Raw genomic sequence first — 18,752 nt, forward strand, 5'->3', positions numbered from 1 at the left:
TGGCTTTTGTTTCAATCATCCCGTCTTTGATTTGTACGATGGAGCAAGAGGGTCAGGCTAAAATATTTTTTTTGTTTTAATTACGAGAATAAATTCCTAATATTAGCGGAATAAAGATGCAATTTTACCAGGTGAACGTTTTAAAATTACGAGAAAAAAGCTGTTTTAAGAAGAAAAAAACATTAGATAATTGTTGCTTTTTTCGTGTTGGAGTTCTCTACTTCTTCATTCTCCAAATATTATGACTCTCGTATTATTTGGTCTCTTTGTTGGTCTCCAGGAGAACTGTAAGAGCTTCCTCAGGAGAATAACTTTGGATGTGTTTCCATCACTAAAACTCTGAAATGAAGAAGTGATAAAGCCAGGAAGTGGGCAATAGACAAAACCAATACATAGGTTCAATATACCTCAGGCTTTACCCTTTTTTAAACTCCAGAGTGTAAAAAGCAAAAAGTAATATCTGAAGCGAAACTCACCAAGGCCTCCAATGGTGTGTTTATGAGCGGAGGCCTGCAGCTGGAGTGGAGCGCTTTCCGGCTGACTTTCCTCGTGGTAGAAGAGCCTGTAGCCGCGCACGCTGGCCGAGTTTCTGGGCGTCAGATGCCAGCGGGCTGAAATAGTGGTGCAGTTCAGAGGCTCCAGGTACAGCTCAGGAGCAAGAGGAACTGCACAGAGACAGAGTTAGAAACATCTATGTATTAAAGCAGGTTATCGGAAATTTATTTACCAAGGTTTTACATCATTTTATTCTCTGTAAGTCAGAATAAGCTGTGCCATTCTGGTTCACAGAACACACTCAGTAATGGTCGCTCTTCCTCTGGTGACTTTGAACCAGGGAATTTTAAAGAACCCCACATACTTCATCCAAAATTGAGCCGAAATCGAGACTCATTGATGTAAACGTATGGTGAAAATTAATTTTGTTCAACACCAAATTAACTATTTTGATAAAACTCTGCAAAATGTTGTTTGACCAAGGATGGCATCAATCCGTTGACGAAGGATCAATGCCATCCTTGGTCAAACAACACTTGGTCAAAGGATTGATGCCGTGTTTTACATGGAAATGCACTTAGATAGCAATGTTGATATTTTTCCTCAACAAGTTTGCTTCCACAATCCAGTTGTTGTATCCGCAAGAGACATAAATACTCTTGAGGAACTTTTATAGTGACACAATGCATAGTTATGTACAATTGTACGATTCTTCACTAACTTTAATAATCATACCTGCCATAGCAGGGAGTGAAATTAATCTAATGAAACACTCTTTTAATAGACGGCAAATTGCAAAAATAACTTGTTAGATATTGAAAGATCCAGTTGTTATGGATAAACGGGCAAATATATTTTGTCACAGGACATTTAAAGAACTGCGTGCAATTAAAATAGGCAAAAAAATACAGGCAGAGATTTGAAACTTAGGTGTAAAAGGGTTAAAGATGACTAGTAAAAAATAATCTCAATTATTAGCATTTAAAAATATGTCCTAATAGTTTGTTTCTTTAGGAACCAATACTGAAACCCTAAAAGCATAAACCTAAAGTCTGGTAGTAGCTAACTCAGTATCTGAACAACAACCATAAAGTTTTCACTAAAATTTAGTAGCTTTTTGTCCTGCTTGAGTCTCATGACGAATCAAAATGGTGCACCTTGAGCACTCGATGCCTTTGGAGTGCGGTGAGACGTCCAAGCGGACTGCTCTCCCCACCCTACATTGGTGGCAGCCACAAGTCGCAGAAGGTAGATGGTGTCCGGCTGCAGGTTTTCCAGGAGATGTTGGGTCTTCTCTCCAGGCAGCTCTATTTGTGATGTTGCGCTCTCCGAACTGGTGCGATAGGACAGGCGGTAGCTCGAAACCCGCCCACGACTCAGCTTCATTGGAAGAGGTTGCCATGACACCTGAATGTCTGTGGGGCTGCGGCTGGTCAGGCTAATCTCCGGCGCCCGGAGAGGAACTATGAAAGGGAAATACAGAAATAGATTGTGAAACAAATGGTTTTCAGAAGTGAAATAAAAGGCAGCTCTAACCTAAAGGTAAAGTTCGGAGCATAGAATAACGAGCTGATTTATGTAGGTTACTAAAACAAATGTACAGTTTATAACAGTTCAAATTGATAAACTGCTTTTTATTCCAAGAAAGATAAAATAAACTATTAGCCAGAATTTTAACAGAAAGTTATATGATATACATTGTTCATGCTGTAGAGATCAATCAAACAAGAAAATTCTAATTCATCTTCTTTTGATATTGTAATTATCTAGTTTTAAAGCGATCCAACCTTTGGATTTAACCTTTCACCTACTGAGACCCTTTGCTCCTCTCTGCCTACTTTAGCTAGCCTGCTGGATTTTATGATTTAGCCAAAATGACTCCCTAGTTTAAGTCTCTTTCTCAAAAATAATAAATGTTTTCCTGACCTTCCAAACTTGTGGTACAGTTTTGCTAAAAAAAAAAAGAAAAAAAAAGAGAAAGACCAAAACAACAGTATTTAGGTACTCTGCAGGTGCAAAAGGTTGTCTCTTTCAGTTGCCATAAAAAGTAACGTTTTGGTATACTTGTTGCCATGATTGCACCAAAATCCCCTTCTGATTGGCTGAACAGTCTGTCATGATATTTTACTCTCTCCTTGTCCTGATAGGCTGTGTTGTTTTCAAAGAGACAGCCATAAATAGAAACTTTCATCCGATCTGATCAACATGTGAACTGTGCTTAAGCTTAAAGTTTTATTTTCTACATTATTTTTATCTATTTCTGAGTGCAACTCTGTAAGAATCCCTTTTTGCTTTTTACATCTGGGATGTGAAACATTCCCAAGTATGTCATCCGTTTCTGAATCTAAACCTGTAGACATCCAAACCTGGAATAAAAGAGACAATTGAGGTTTCCTCTGTGTTCAGGTCACTAAGACATAAAGAAACCAAACATCTATAACAACTAGTTCCAAGAGGAAAAACAATGGCAGCACAAGGCCCTTTATGTCCTGAGAGGATTCTGGTGTGATTATTGGTGGATTATTTGGTGGTTTGTCATCTTATTACTTCGCTTTTTTGTTACAGAAGTAGTTATTAGTTGATTCCTAGTAAGTTATTCAATACAGTCCATTTTATTTATAAAGCACAATATGTTTATCCAAAGTGCTGTACAATAGGGACAGCTAACCTGAGACAATAATAATAAAACAAAACATTAAATGCAGAGTAAGACAGTAAAAAGACTACAGGTGTTATAAAATGGAAGACAACAAACCAATTCACATTTTGTCAAAAGCAAAAACAGCAACAGAAGACACTTGCCAAATATTTAATGGCAAATTGTTTTACAATTTTGGCACAACAACAGAAAAGAACCTCTACTGTGATAATTTTTCCTTCATTTTTTCAGCACAATCGCCACTTAAGGTATACAATTCATCCATTGGATGTAATTAATTTTACGGGCACGTTATGATACCGAGCTGGCTTTTAAAAACCAATTAAACCGATTGATTTGTTGATTAAAATGTCTCCTATATGGGCCTCACCGTCCTCCAGCGTGTGCTGGAACACGTGGTCCGACATGCGACTGGCTCCCATGGGCATGTAGGCCACCACGTAGAAGGTGTAGTTACGAGCCGGCTCCAGATCATCAATAATGTAGCGAGTCGTATCGTTTCCGATGACTACTTGATATTCCTCGTTGTTTAATCCTGGACAAAAGATTAGATTAGGAGATGGAGAGACTTTATCAAAATCTTCAATCGGATCCAAAAACCTTGGATAGAAAAGAAAACCAAGTTCATAATTAACATCTAATACCTGCTATAAAATTAATTAGTCTTATTAGGTGTAATGATGTTAAAATTTCCTGAGATCTACAATCACTTTTTGACTAAAATCTGCAAATTCTCAACTAAGATTTGTGGCATAGAAGAAAAAAAAAGACCAGCACTGATTCTTGACCTGGTAAACAAAATACTTCAGAGTAAACAAAAAGACCCTCTAAATAGACCGAAAGCCTCAGCAAGCTTCAGTGAAAAGAAACAATGCTTTCCTTTCTGTCAAATCCACACCGTTTTGTTGCCTCGCAGAATACACACTTTTGAGCACTCCATCACACAGACTAATTAGTTCCTCCTTGCTGCAGAGCCTCTCTGTCAACAACCTCAGGTGCAGAGTGCACTGTCTGATACTCTGTCAATGTCAGTGGACAGCTATTCTTTCTGAAAGAGACCAACGTGATTGTGTTGAAAAAAAAAAAAATCTATACTGAGAGCTGAAAATCCCTGACAGATGTCGGGGTTTCAGGAATGAAACAGAAGGAATTTGCTCAGCTCCTGTTTTGACCTCTTTATCCAACACCATGCAGGTGGTCCTTTCTTCAAGTTGAATTCTGTACGTTTCCTTTCCAAAGGAAAGTCAGCAGCTTTGTCGTTAAGTACTGTGTATTTCTTTTTGGAAACGTAGCAGTGTTTGAATGCGAGTTTTGTCATCGGCGGAAATCTAAAACACTTGAAGGTTTTTGTGCTGCTACAATGCATTCCCGTTGCTTTTCAGGGCGAATTATCAGCCAAAGAAAACGACTACCCCTCTTGAAATTCTACAGGTTGACGAAAAAAAAAGAGAAAGAAAAGAAGGATTCAAAATCCAAAGTATCAAGACATTATTTACCTTCCGCTTTCATGTAGTGCACAGAATATGCAATAACTTTATCAGCGTTGTACTGAGGTCTGTCCCAAGCCAAGAGGATGGCGGAGCTGGACACGGTGTCAGCTCGGATATTTCTGGGCGCGCTCGGTCGGTCCTCTGACATCACCACGATGAGCCTCGCCATGGACAGGACCGACCCCAGCTCATTCTCTGCCTGGCACTGATAAATGGCGTCGTCTTCCAGGATGATCTGGTTGATGACCAGTTTGCTAGAAGATACAAAAATAAAGATCATAAAACCCAAAGTTTCCCCGTTCTAAAAACCCGAAACCAGTGAAGCCGTAAGTGTCTCTTCGAACATTCAACATTAGTTGCGTTTCCATCAACCTTAAAATTGCAGCAACTGGAATTATGGAATAAATTTGTTTTATGAAACACATCAATTTTGAAAAAAAACGTCACGTCTTTTGATAAAAGGTTTTTGTGGAAAACTGCAATGGAATCCCTTTTTTTGTTTTTACTTGAACAAGCCAATTCATGTCTGATTTTAATTACATTTCTTATTTAATGGAAACGCCACAATATCAAAAAAAGTTTTACATCCATTTTCAATGGAACTGATTCTTAATAATTTGGCTAAAACATTGGAAAACCAACAAATGTTTTAAAATACAAATAACCTATGTATAGTTTAGCTATTTTTCAGGGGTATTTTTGTATTGAATAGATCCTGCATTAAGTTTCAACAACAGAATGACACAAGTATTGATAATATTTATCATTTATTCCCATCATTACTTTGGAAACTAAGTGTTTTATTTGGTTTAAATCACTTTCCACAAACATCAAAGAAACTGTATTAATCCTCTTTTGGTAAATGTTTTCTGTTTTGCCTTGCTTTAAAATCTGAAAGCAGAAATAAAATGGTGGTTCTTTAAAAGTTAACACAAATTTCCTATTGTAGATAGTTGTTAAACATTTTAAGTTGTCTTTTAACAAAGAGTTATGTAAAATGTGTGGCTCCAGACATGTTTATTTGTTTATTTGGCTCTGGTCTGTAAAGGTTGCTGGTGTTGTCGCTCTATAATTACTGTAACAAGCAGCGACAGTTAAATAAGGAGCAGGAATACATTATTGGAAAACCAACTAAAATCCAATCTACACTACTGTAAATTATTCAGTTTCCTTTTTACTGCAGGGACAAGAGTAAATTATTTATTTAAGCAGCTTTGAACTGGTTTACAGCCAGTCTTAAAGGATTGTTTTTGCATTCAATGTAAACCAGATTGAATTGTCAGGGAAGTAATTTTAAAACACCGAACTGGTAGAAACAGACCTGTGGTACATCTTGATGCGCCCGTTGGACTGAACTGTCTCTCCGTTCTTGAACCACGTTATCTGAGGCGCTGGCGTTCCCTCGGCTTGGCACACGAAACGAGCGGTGCCGGCGCGCGGACGGGTCAAGCTCTCTGGCCACTCCACGAAGGATGGAGGTGCTTTACAGCAGCACAAAAGCCAAGTTTCAAAGTTATAAATCATCCAAATGAAATTAATGCACTGAACATATGAATCTTTACCTAGCACTGTGACGTTAGCTGAAGCAACAGTAAAATTGCGTGTGCCTGGAGTGGTGGCTCTGCACATGTAGACTCCGCCATGTTGGGGCTTGATGTCTGTGATGATGAGGTTACCGTTGCCCAACACTTTGGTGTTGTAAACATCGATAGACTTGCTGTCTGCGCGGCTCCAGGAGATCAGGGGTCGGGGATTTCCTGTGGCCAGGCACTCCAGGATGGCACTCTGGTGCAGCGATACGGAGACGTTCTGAGGCCCAGCGATGATGCGTGGCCTCTGAGGAAGAATGAGGCCAGGAGCTTGGTAGAGACAAACACACAGAATCAGTGATTTCATCAAGAGTTTCAGTAAACATGTAAAATTCACATTTTGCATGTTTTTGTTCTACGATTTGAGGTTTACTGCTAATAAAAGCGCTTAAAATAAAAATCACGTCCCAGTTTTTAAGTCACAATCAACTGGCATTGCACCGTTACCTAGCAACCCAAGCCGAGCTCAGCCTATCACCTAGCAACCAAGCGGAACTCCAACAAGTTTGGTCAGCTGCCAAAAGGCTGCTGGAAAAGACAAGTGTTTTGTTGTGCACTTATGATTCACTATATTTATATAGGCCTGTCACAATAATCAATAAATCAATTAATTGCGTGACAAATTAAAACAACCTCAATAATTTCCACTGGCATGATTTATTGTTAATCTCGTTTTTTCTCTCTTTCTACCAAATACTGGATGATAAAAGTCTTCACTTTGGTGCTTTGGTCTAAATTAGCCCTTTTTTTGGAGGACAATTTTGTTTACAAAGACTTCAAACTTCATTTCATTTGTTGTTTTTTGTATTTATTTTGGACATTTAAAATGTCTTCCATTTCCAATGCTAAAATTTAAAGTTTACTGATCCTTTAGAACAGTGGTTCCCAAAGTGTGGGGCACCGTGCCATTGCAGGGGGCCGCGGGAAGAAGTATGGATGAAAAAAAAAAACAAACAGTTACACAAAATGTTTCACTGTGAAGATGGTTTGTAGTTTGTTTTGTTGCAACCTTAAGTGTGAAATAAACTTCAGTGGAGTTTGAAAACAAAATGTGAATAAGTTTATGTCCGGTTTACCGATGTGTGTGCCCAGTTGATTTTTTTTCTTTTTTGGGGGGGATTTTATTGTAATCCATAGGATTATCAGAACTGGCCAGACTAAAATCTCATAATCTAAGAATGATTTTGTGCAAAAAATGCAATGAACATGTTTTGTATAGGCAAATTATCTATCCTAACCGGTTCAATGAAGTATAATAGGTCACCTGTCACTTAAAGTAATGCTCTATTCCCAAGATATATCAAATAATTTTATCTGTGTGGGTTTACATACCGGGGGTTACAGTGAGAGTGGCTTCGATGCTTCGCCGCCGGCTGGCGATGTTGGTGGCTATGCAGCGGTAGTGCCCAGCATCTCCTCGCTGCACGCCTTGGATCTGAAGAACGCCGCTGGGCAGGACTGTGATTCTGAATGGCAAGGAAGGAACTACATGTCAGGTAACAACTAGAAATGGACAAATAAACCTGATGGGGAACTAATTAATATTCCCTTAGCTGGTTTTAATTGGTAGTTGATGGGTAAAACGCTGATATATCTTTTTTTTTTTTTTTTACATGCGTCCTAATCTAAATAGTCCAATTATGTTCAGTCTGCAAACACACTTATTTTCACTATGTTCTAAAAGTGTTAAAAAGTAACGCACATGATGTTGCTTACCTGTCAGTGGAGAGGGGTAACGTGACCCGGTTGAACTCCCAAGTGATGATGGGAGGAGGATGGGAACTGATTTTGCAGGAAAACCTGGCAACCGAGCCCTCAGCCACCACTACGGACGATGGCTGGAGTGCAAAAGATGACATACCTGCACCAAAGAAGAGAAATAATAATTAAATACATTTTTCCCTTGTATTTGAATCTTAGAAAAGGGATGCTTTATTGCATATTGTTGAAAAAAGAAGGAAAATCCATTCTAACTCTGCAAAGTTTTCCTTTGCATTATTGCTGTGTTGTACAAAAGTATCGGTACAGCTCACTGAGAATGTCTTCAATCTTTGCTGTGAAGAAACAAGCAGGTAAACAAAAATAAGGTTTGATGGTTCAAGTGATTCTGTGTTGAATTCAGTTCTTTTAGCAGTAGTTCCAGTAGTTATTACTGTTTTAGTACCTTTTATAAAACAAACTATTTGAGAAAGCATTTTTTGATCTCAAACTATATCACAATTATCAAAACTATTCAATACAGAAAAAATAGTGATTACTTTCTTGCTTTGATTCAGATACAACTTCATTCAACAGAATAAATTTTGCTTGTTTACAACAGTTTTGTGCACAAACTTTGAAGTGATCAATGCTGCTTTTTACGTGATGAACGTGAAGGGGGCGCCCTATTTGGATATTAGACTTACACTGCAAAAACATATACTGATTTTGCAGTGCATGTGATCTGCAAAATCACATACACTGCAGATTTTGCAGTATTTATGAAAACCAATAGTGGTACTGCAGGCTTATGAATCTCCGGTCGCTTTTAAGTTGAATTCATTCAGCTTCACTTCATATGTAAAGAAAGACTCAACCAAGAAAATAACGTTATAAAACACAGTCAAAGGAACGATAGGTAGTGTACATTGAATTAAAAATGTTTAGGTGATGAACTATGAACATGAGTTAAGTCATTTAAAACTGGCTGAACTGATTATAAAACTAGTTCTGATTAAGGTGAACTGGCACAGTGTTGATTTGCAGCATCAGTCAGTCAGTGGACGTCGTGCCTTAAGACCTAAAGCCAGAGACGAGCCGCGCGCTGCAGGAAGGTGTTGACTGCAGTAGAACAGCTACATCCTGCATGGATAAGGTTTCCCTGAAACTGAACCTGGGTCAACAACCAACTGACCCACAAGTAAATGAGACCCACTGGGAGCTATCAGCAAGGCCTTTTATGCAACCACAGAAATGACGGGAAAAGAAACGGAAAAAAATACAGCAAAAGGAACAAAACGATGGAAGAAAAGTTTATAGAAATGCTTCAGTCTTACGAATATATAAGTTGCTTTATCTATTTTTGTCAGAAAAACATCAACAGATTTCTGAGTTGTAAAGGTCTTCATAAATGTGGATATAACTTGGAGTCCTTTTATTCTCAGAATCTGCATCAGAGACACAGCAAACAAGTAAACAAAATCAAAACAAAGATGGACACGACGTTATGTTCAAATTACATTTCTTACACGTCAGAAACACAGTTTCTTTTTTTTCCCCACCAGGGGGTCTTTGTGTGGGCTCTAGTGTCCCTTATATGACAGTAGGCTGACAGGCAGGGGGAAAAGAGAGGGGGGAAGACATGTGGCAAACGTTGGCCGGGTCTGGGAATCGAACCCGCGACCGCCGCGTCGAGGACTGAAGGCCTCCAAATGTGGGTCGCGCCATCCCCTACGCCGCCACAGCACGCCCAGAAACACAGTTTCTAGTGCAAAAATCTACACTTGAAATAAGACAAAGCAAATTTGAAGTCAATAATGACTTATTATTAATTTTAAAATCTTTGTCACGTAAATATACGTGAAATTGTCTTGTAAGTGAAATCTGCAAGGGAAATTGTTTTTTGTTTTTTTATCAATATTAAAGAATTACTGATTAAAACGAGCTCCAGAAAAGTTACTTGTAAGTTCGTTTTTATTTACACTATAAACTGGACAAAAAATACATAGTAAAATTGATCAATCTTTTTTTTTCTGTCACATCGCTGCCTCTGCTTTTGAGAAAGCTGTGCAGAAAATTCCTGTGGTGCAGTAAACGCAGTGTGGTGAGTCCGGAGGAATGATGAATGTCTCTGTGTAAGCAGCGCTGCCAGGTGTTATGGTGCTAAACAGCAGGAGAGCTCGGACTTCCAAAGGAAACAAAACAATAAATTATGACATTTACAAGCCTGACAGCAACTTTCCTGTAAATCACGCTGACATCCACGGAGGGAAGAACAGCACAGTTCAAACAGTAAACGTTTGATACAGGTTCGATTTGGTTCTGTTTGGACATGAGGCAAATTGTGGCCTGGATCAGACGTCCTCCTCACTCTGGTCCCGTTTAATCAAATTAGTCCTGAGCTGTTAGCGCGTTAGCTTCAGCTCCTCGGAGGCTGTTTGATGTGACGATGGAGGTGAGAAAAGGCCAACACAGACCCACCATGTGTTGACGAGACGTGGCTACAGGGCAGAGCTACGAGCTCTTCTCATCCTACTCCACCTATTCTACAGGGAACAGTATTGAAAAACACAGGGACGGATATTGATTATTGGTAACCTATTAAGGCTAGATGGAAAGAAATCGATCTGAGCTTCTTTGTATATATTTCAACAAATTATATTTTATTATTTCAGTAAATTTTAAAGGATTTAGAGGAATTAAGTTATGCTTTCTTTCCTTTTCTGTCTGCAGGACACGCTTATTTTAGTAAACGTAAAAGCATTTAAAGGTATTAAGTGCTGCTATTTCTTTTTTCTTTTACTTATTATGTCTGTAAAACTTGCTTAGTTTTACTAAAACAAAAACAAAACATTTTGAATTCAATCCTACCTATACACAAAAAAACATAGGAAGGTTATTGATTATTGATGACCTCTTAAGGCTATCAATAGGAAATCTATAGGATTTGAGGTTTTTTGTATTTGTTTCAACAAATTCTAGTCTATTCTATTATTTCAGTAAATTTAAAAGAATTTAAAGGCATTTAATGCTGTTATTTCTTTTCACTTTTTTTGCTTTTTCTGTCTGTAAAACTTGCTTCACTTAACTTAAAAAAAAATAAACAAAACATTTTGAACTCAACCCCACCCAAACAGAAAATAAAAACACACATTTATTGATTATTGATAAACTATTAAGGATAAAAAATCAATACAATTTGAGTCTCTATGTATATATTTCAACATATCTTATTCTAGTCTATTATTTTAATAAATTTTAAAGCATTAATTGCTACTTTTTTCCATTTTCTGTCTGTAAAACTTGTTTACTTCAGTACATCTAAAAGCATTTAGAGGTACTAGGTTACGTTTTCTTTTCTCTTTTTTACTTTTGCTGTCTCTAAAACTTGCATAACTTAACAAAAATGTGCAAAAACAAAAGTTTTGATTAAACATTTTGAACTCCGGCCCACTCGAACAGAAAATAAATACCTCTGCCATTTCCTCAAGAGCTTGAAGAAACAGTTCTGACCATCTGCCCCTCTCTGCAATCTCACCTCTCACCTCTGACCTCCACAAATCCCGACTAACACTCGCTCAGGCAGCTCCCAATTTGACCACCCCAAACCAGACCTGGTGCTCACTGCTGCTTCACTTAAATCTTTCATTAAAGGATTTAAAATGTGCTTTGTGAAGCAAAAACTATCAACCAGCTACAAAATGTTATCGTATCAAAATTAGATTATTCAGTTTTAAAGCTAAAACTCTGTTCTTTGTGCTATTTTTAGGAATAAAAAGATGCCTCAATGACAAAAGCAGCACAAAACAAAGTCTTTCTGGATTATTTTACAACTTGATCCCTTCAGTCTAAACTAAAATACCAAAGTGAAGCATATCTACAAAAACTCTTCATACTGTAGACTTCAGTTGGTGGCAACTCAACAAACTAGCCAACAAACTGAAGGTCAGCAGAGGTCAAACCCAAACAAAGATCCTCTGCAAATGGCAGGAACTGGTTCAGCCCTCTCTCCTCTAGTCGCTGTGGTTCGTTCATTAGGAAGCATCACAACTTATGTAAATAATTATTTCTGCTAAACCCAAAAATTTCTCATCTTGTTTTGTTCTGAACCAGTCGATTACATTTTTCTGGCGTTGAAGGAAAATTTGGTTTGTTTACTCAAAGGGCTGGATGATAAATCGACTATCAATCAATCAAAATTTTGGTTTTTGAAGATTTAATTTAGGGAAAATCTGGATTTTTTTTAACAGCTTATTTAGGAATGTATCATTCAGAGTGATGTCACCACGCCCGACGGCCGCCATCTTGTTCGAGCGCGTTTTACCGCTTTTGTCTATTGGGCCTTTTAATTCAGGTCAACTCTACCACAAAACATCAGCGCCAGGCTACGATTAAGAAAATAAAGTGTGTATGCAAGAATAAAGGTACAAGAGCACAATCACAACAACACGAGAATGGAGTCATGTGAAAATGAAGTTCAAATAATGCAAGAATAAAATGCCGATTTTACCAGAATAAAGCTGTAGAAGAAGGAAGTAATAGTTTTATGAGAAAAATGAAAAATAAAATGAGGAATGTTGAGCATCTAGCAAAGTTCTGAGCTTGATAACTCTAGAAACTTTTCTCCCATTAAAACACCTTTTTCCTTGTAATTTTAATAAATTACTTTTGGTCAAATTGCATTTGTATTCTGCTCAGATTATGACTATAATGTTGTAATTAAACAAAACTTCTCGTAGCCTGGTCCTAATACTCTGTCAGACAGGATGATTGAAATAAAAGCCACTTTTTCTATCAGTTGTCATTTCATTTCTAGAAAAGAAAGCAAAAAGAAAAATCAGATCAGGTATGAAAACACATGAGAAGCCTACTTACTCCGTTGTCTTAAAAGTTTAAATTGACATTAAATGTCAATTTAATTTAATATTGATCAACCTTGTCAGACCTTGAAGGCAATAAGTTCACTAAATCAACCTACAAAGTTTCCCATTTACGTTTCCAAGTCCGATACGTTTCCATCAGAGTTGTTTACCAGATGCTCTTTTGCTTAGTTCACCTCTTCCCTAAAAAAAAAAAAAGCACCAACTAATCAAGTAAGCGATAGTTCTTCCTTAAGTTCACTGGCCCCTGTGAACTTTAATAAGAATATGAAAAAAATGATAAGCTGCGAGACGAATGCAAAGCTGGAAAAGGCCACAAATCAATGGTTGGCTGTTTGGCAGATGTGCAGGACAGTCCAGTGACCATTGGCCTGGCTAAACAAAGACCTATTCCCGTGAGCAGTGTGACCTCTAAACGCTGCAGTGGGGGAGCTGTGCAGGCCATTCATCCACCTCCTCCAGCTCCTTATCTCTGTCACAAAGTTTTCCAATCAGTCAACAGCGACCCTCCTCTGACAACAGAGGCTTCATTGTTTTTAATCCCTGTATCAGATCAGATTTTAAAAGTCAACCTGTACACCTACCTTTGCTTGGAAATGGTTTTATTCACCACTCTGGAGCGGACAACTAATAAAACTGTAGATTAACTTATTTAAACTCATGTAAAATAACAGAGAATATTGCACAAAAATAGAAGCAGCAGATAAAGTTAGATGCCCATCTAGCACTATTGAACTAAAGATTATATCCCAGTCTCAGTCCGGCTGCCTTCCATCTATTTACCAGTTTTAGGGAACCTTTGACCTCAGGGCCTGCTGTTCAGGGGAACCATGGTAACCTTTCGTCTCCAGCAGAGGAGAAAAACAAGATTCCAGGCTTTGAATCGTTTCCCTTCAGGGCATTTCATTCGTTCACCTCGCTGTTCACACTGTGCAGGGTTTGCTTTTGACTTATAGGGGGGTTTCTAATAGTGTCAAGTCAGATGCATGCCTTAGCAACCTAAAGAAATGTTCCTGAGCTGACATCCTAAGGGACGCACCAGGGAGGTAAAAATAAACTGCAGCGGCTCCTTTGTGGCCTGTAACGTCTTTAAAACTTGGTCTGCAGCAAGCATTAAACAAATTAACTACAGGAAATTACAAATATTCAGCTAGAACACAGAGCCAACACAAAAGAGATGATCCAAAAGGAGGGGGATACATTTCTTATCATGGTAAGATTTTAATTCATCATTGTCACAATAAATTCCAATTAATGATGTTGAAAAACCTCAAAAACTGTCCATGCTGTCATTTTAACGTAGGGCTGGACGATACGGCAGAAAACCACAATATAAGTGTTTCATATCAGTCAATGTCGATAATTATTGATTAGATTTTTTGCTATAAATATCTGAAACAGAGCCAAACTGGTGACGATTCCTGTTTTATCCACAGTTTTCACTTTTTTTTATTTTTTTTAAGCAGCTATGAGCCACAGTGGTGAAATCTTAAACTGCTGCTGCGCCAGTTACTCAACAGGTCGTTGCTAGGTAACCAAAGAAGGGATGAATTGCTAGGTAACCAAAGATTCACTGAGCCAGTTGATTCCACCACCCTGGTTTAGCTAGCTGTTAGCGGTTGAGTGGTTCTGGATCCGACTTCAGTAGATATTCTATGTTGAATATTCAATCAGAAGTGTTATCTACTGTTATTGATCGTTATTGATTTTTTGCCCAGCCATATTTTTTTTTTCTTTTACAATTTTACACTATTTGAGAAAGTACTTGTTCCATTTCCAGATTGTTTCCCTTGTTATAAGTGAAATAATCTGTCAGTGAAACTAGTACTTTTTAATCAACATTAAGGAACTATTGCCTTCAAAACTTTCCTGTATCTCTAAACAGTTGCCTGTAAGTTAGTTTAGTCTTATTTCAAGTGTGCTAACGTTATTTGCAGTAGAAATTAGACCAAAACTACCTGGTACGATTTTGTGTTTTTACATTTTTGCCATGTTGGCCAGTTTTCAAAGGACTGCTCATTAACCACTCATTTGCTTGAGGTTTGATGGAGCGTCCAAAAGTTTTAGGAGAGCGGCATTTTGCAGAGCCCTATCACCGATTAAATGGCAAAACCAGAGCTATAAACATCACCAGCTGAGTGTAATATTTAGACTGAAACAATGGAGAGAAATATGACAGCATCTTCTGTTGTCTTGCCTTGTGTACTTCTGGTCATGATAAAAACATAGAGCCAACTTTAGGAGGCATTCTCTCAATGAAAATCGCCATCAATCTGAAATCTGTTGACAAACGTCACGCAGTGAAGCTCGGGTGTCACATTCCTTCCCATCAAAGCCAAATCCTGACCCACCTTTGTGGTTTACGACCCAATGTTTAAGGTTACCCTCCATCAACGCCGTGTTCCTCTATGACAGTCAGCGGCTTCGACATGTGTGTAAAGGGTTAAAACGCTCCCACAGAGCATAACTCCTGCACCGAACACATAAAGCATGTCAGGAGAGTCGGCCACATGTCCTGACTTCCACTTTCAACCTGAGCCGCTAACATACGACAAGACCTCCAGGCGCAAAAGTTGCTAAACATAATTTATTTTAAGCCTGTCAGTCATATATAAACTACAGCAAACCACCCTGACGTTTTAATCAAAACACAAACTTACTAATGATTAACTTTTACGATGAGTGTAATTACACTTCTTACTGCTTATCTGTCCACCGATTTAAGGACAACTGCCCTCAAAGAGTCCCGTTTCTTTTGTGACTATGGGAGGCAGCGGAGACAAAACCGGCCGGAGAGAAAAGCCTTTCAGTCGTCCATGGGAGTGGTGAGGCAGAAAACAATTGTGTGCAAAGCCTCCAATTCCTCCTGACCTGGGAAGGCCTGCAATAAAGTTTGGTCATTTAGACACTCAGGTTAAAGCCCCCAGAATGCCGGGAAACAGCAGCTCACATCGGTGTGTGTGTGTGTGTGTGTGTGAGTGTGTGTGTGTGTGTGGAGGCTCATCCCCCACTGCTCCTCCAGCCTTCAACTGAGCATTTCTCAGGTATGTGAAAAGTTTATGAGCTTCCCAGATAGATCTTCTAGCAGCTCTAAGTGTCCATCCAAAAACAAACTGGAAAAGCTTGGTGGCAGCTTTTACCACCACTTTATTCCAAGCTACAGAGCCAGCAAAGTATTGATTAATTGATAAGACTATATGGACTGGTGAGCAGTTTCAGGATGGCAGACATTCATACAGTTTTTCTTCATGTAATAGAAATTAATGCTGAACTCACCCATCTGAACACATCTAAATGAACTGTTCACTTTAAAACCTTCAATAGATTTATCAAAACAAGCATTTCAGTAACAACAAGCAGCCTGAAATGGGATGATAAAGGATAAATTGATCAATTATCCTTTATCATAGGATATTGCGATCTTATTATTATCGCAATAATCGCGATAAACGATAATATTGCTCTTTTGAGAACATTTTCAAGTAATATATTGGCAATGGCATAATAATCCACCTTTTAAAAACCAATAAACTTTAGTTATGTAAAGAATACTTCACACTTTAACCGGAAGAGATTTTAAATATTCAAAATAAAATGGAAAAAAAACCTACAAGTAAAACCACAAAAACGTCTCTGTGAACAAAATCACCATTCAATTTAGTTCTACAACTATTGATTATATTGGTAATCAATTACTCTATTGATTATTCTGATGATTGAAAGTGATACAATATTTGAAATATGTTAAAAGACACAAATAAACCAACAGTTTGATATCTTTTCTCAACAGGAAAATAAACATTTTACTGCATAAAATGCAATAAAATAGGAATTTTTTTTACTGAATCTGCAGATTCACTTGAAGAGTTTCAGGTCAAACATATTTGTCATAAACATGTTTTATCTTATATGCAAAATGTGTTTAGTTTTTGAACAGTTTTGGAATAGTTACTGTTCTGAATGTATAGTTTTTTGAGTTAATTATTCCAGCAATCAAATCGTCATGATTAAGCTGACTGACTGGATTAATCAGAATGAAAATGACTGAGCTCATTTGGCTAATTGCTCAATGCGACATGTGAACGTCGTCACTCTGATGGAAACGCGATGGTCAAAGTTTGGTGTGGTAGGTAGAGATGGCATAAGGTCCCAGCGGACACATCTCTGACCTCCCTCCCCCTTACAATACGACGGGCGCTGAGCTGCGCTGCGCTGGGGGGAGAGCATTCCTAAAGAAACAATTCCTCAAGTGATCAGGGTGCAACAACATGAAAGCCCGGCCCGTGAATAGGGGTCATCTGCTCTTCAGCGGAGCAGGGCCAGTTTCCTGGACAGCTCCTGACCTTTCAAATCTCCCTCCCCTTCATTAACACACCAATGGGCTTTTCCCCAATCCAACCAGCAGTTCCTCCACTCGAACTCTGAACACTTTGTTCTGCTTCCACGCTGCTGCCAACGCCGCCCTGGAGGCACCAAACACATAAATAACGGCACGATTTCCTGTTAAAGGATGCTTAGCATTAAAACCTCCGCGAAGTGTGACAAAAATAACTTACATTTAACGTCCAAGTTACATGTAGTTTTGTCAAACTGATCAATCACCAAAGACTGAATTCACTCCAGCCATGTTTGGGTCGGTTTAATCCAACTCAAAGAATCAAACGGTTCGCCTAAAAACCTCGCTCTCAGTTCAATTACAGTGAACTCTGCCGCGATTCGAATGCATATTTGAATGCAAGCAGACCAGACACCGCTCCAAAAGCAGGACGTGGACCACAGCGCAGGGCATTCTGGGTAAATTCAACCAAAACAAACGTGTGAGTCGAACGCTAGTGGGGAAATGGGTCTTGATTTTTTTTTACCAATTACAAAAGAGAAATCCTATTTTTGCTGAAATCTGGTATTGCTCCAGTTTTTGTTTACATTTTGTGAAGAAGGAAATTGAATTCAGTGTCTTATTCAGATGTTTTTGTGCCATTTCCTTCACTGGTTTTTGGTGCAGCGCCACCACAGGCGAGGAGGGGAACAGGTTTTTCAAAGTGCAATATGAAAGTGAACCGCACTAGATGAAAATGTAACAAATGTTGCAATTTTGGTCCCGACTGGGACAACAATTTTGATTTATCATATAAAAAAATATATATATATAACAGTATTATGTAAAATGTTATTTTTACCAATTTTTTCCACTGTTTCTTCCACAAGCAGATCAATAAATATCATTAAAATGATTAAAATAATAATGATATAAATCACCCAGTAAGTAAGCAGCGTCTTGAAGATTTTAATTTCAAGAGCAGTATTTGTCTTTATAAATGCTGCGACAGGCAGTCATACGAAATACAACAAAATATTGCACTAAAAGTCAATATTGTCCACCTCTAGCTCTGAAATATCTCCTAACCGAAGCACTTCCTGTACTCACTTGCGATTGTGAGATGGGCTTTCTGGCTCAGGATTGTTCCGTACTTGTTTTGAGCAAGGCACTGATAGCAGCCTTCGTCTGATTTGTCTCCTCTTCGGCTTTCCACCTCAGAAATAAAAAGGGAGCCGTTGGAAAGCAGGTAGACCCGTTCATTTTCCACGACTTTCACTCCGTTCCTGAGCCACCTGACGTCAATCGGCGCCTCTCCGCGCGCCTGGCAGTCCAAAATAACCGCCTCCTTCCGCATGATGGTGACATCATGGGGCTCTTTGACGAAAAGTAACTCGCTGAAGCTTAAAACACCTGTGGAAGAGAAAGAAAGAGAGAACAGAAGCTTATTAAAAATCCCAACACTTGCAGCTCATAGTGGCAGTAATTAAAGAGGTTTGGTAAACTTTAAATAGGTATGACCAGTGAAAGTGGAAACAAATACTTGCTCCTGTTTTATTTCACATTTAAAGGTTGCAGGGCGGCCAAATGGAGGTTTTACTGTCCAATGCAGCAGCTGCACCAAAC

The 18,752-nt window shown here is 38.5% G+C and overlaps 1 protein-coding gene across 3 annotated transcripts in view; it reads right to left on the bottom strand.

The window, feature by feature from the left end:
* The window catches only part of prtga (protogenin homolog a (Gallus gallus)), a 31,975-nt gene that overhangs the window by 11,425 nt on the left and 1,798 nt on the right, over positions 1-18,752 (bottom strand). For 2 of the 3 annotated variants that reach the window (XM_044138306.1, XM_044138298.1), the window contains exons 2-10: positions 18,237-18,539; positions 7,950-8,094; positions 7,566-7,699; positions 6,207-6,503; positions 5,966-6,125; positions 4,651-4,898; positions 3,525-3,689; positions 1,653-1,958; positions 477-665 (exon numbers count right to left, since the gene is read on the bottom strand). In XM_044138306.1, the coding sequence (XP_043994241.1) occupies positions 477-665; positions 1,653-1,958; positions 3,525-3,689; positions 4,651-4,898; positions 5,966-6,125; positions 6,207-6,503; positions 7,566-7,699; positions 7,950-8,094; positions 18,237-18,539 (1,947 nt within the window). Of the gene's footprint in view, positions 1-476; positions 666-1,652; positions 1,959-3,524; positions 3,690-4,650; positions 4,899-5,965; positions 6,126-6,206; positions 6,504-7,565; positions 7,700-7,949; positions 8,095-17,367; positions 17,516-18,236; positions 18,540-18,752 lie in introns of those variants that run through there. The other variant, XM_044138314.1, reaches the window with a different exon arrangement.

Source organism: Gambusia affinis, linkage group LG02 (genome assembly GCF_019740435.1).
Source record: "Gambusia affinis linkage group LG02, SWU_Gaff_1.0, whole genome shotgun sequence".
Classification (NCBI taxonomy): Eukaryota; Metazoa; Chordata; class Actinopteri; order Cyprinodontiformes; family Poeciliidae; genus Gambusia; species Gambusia affinis.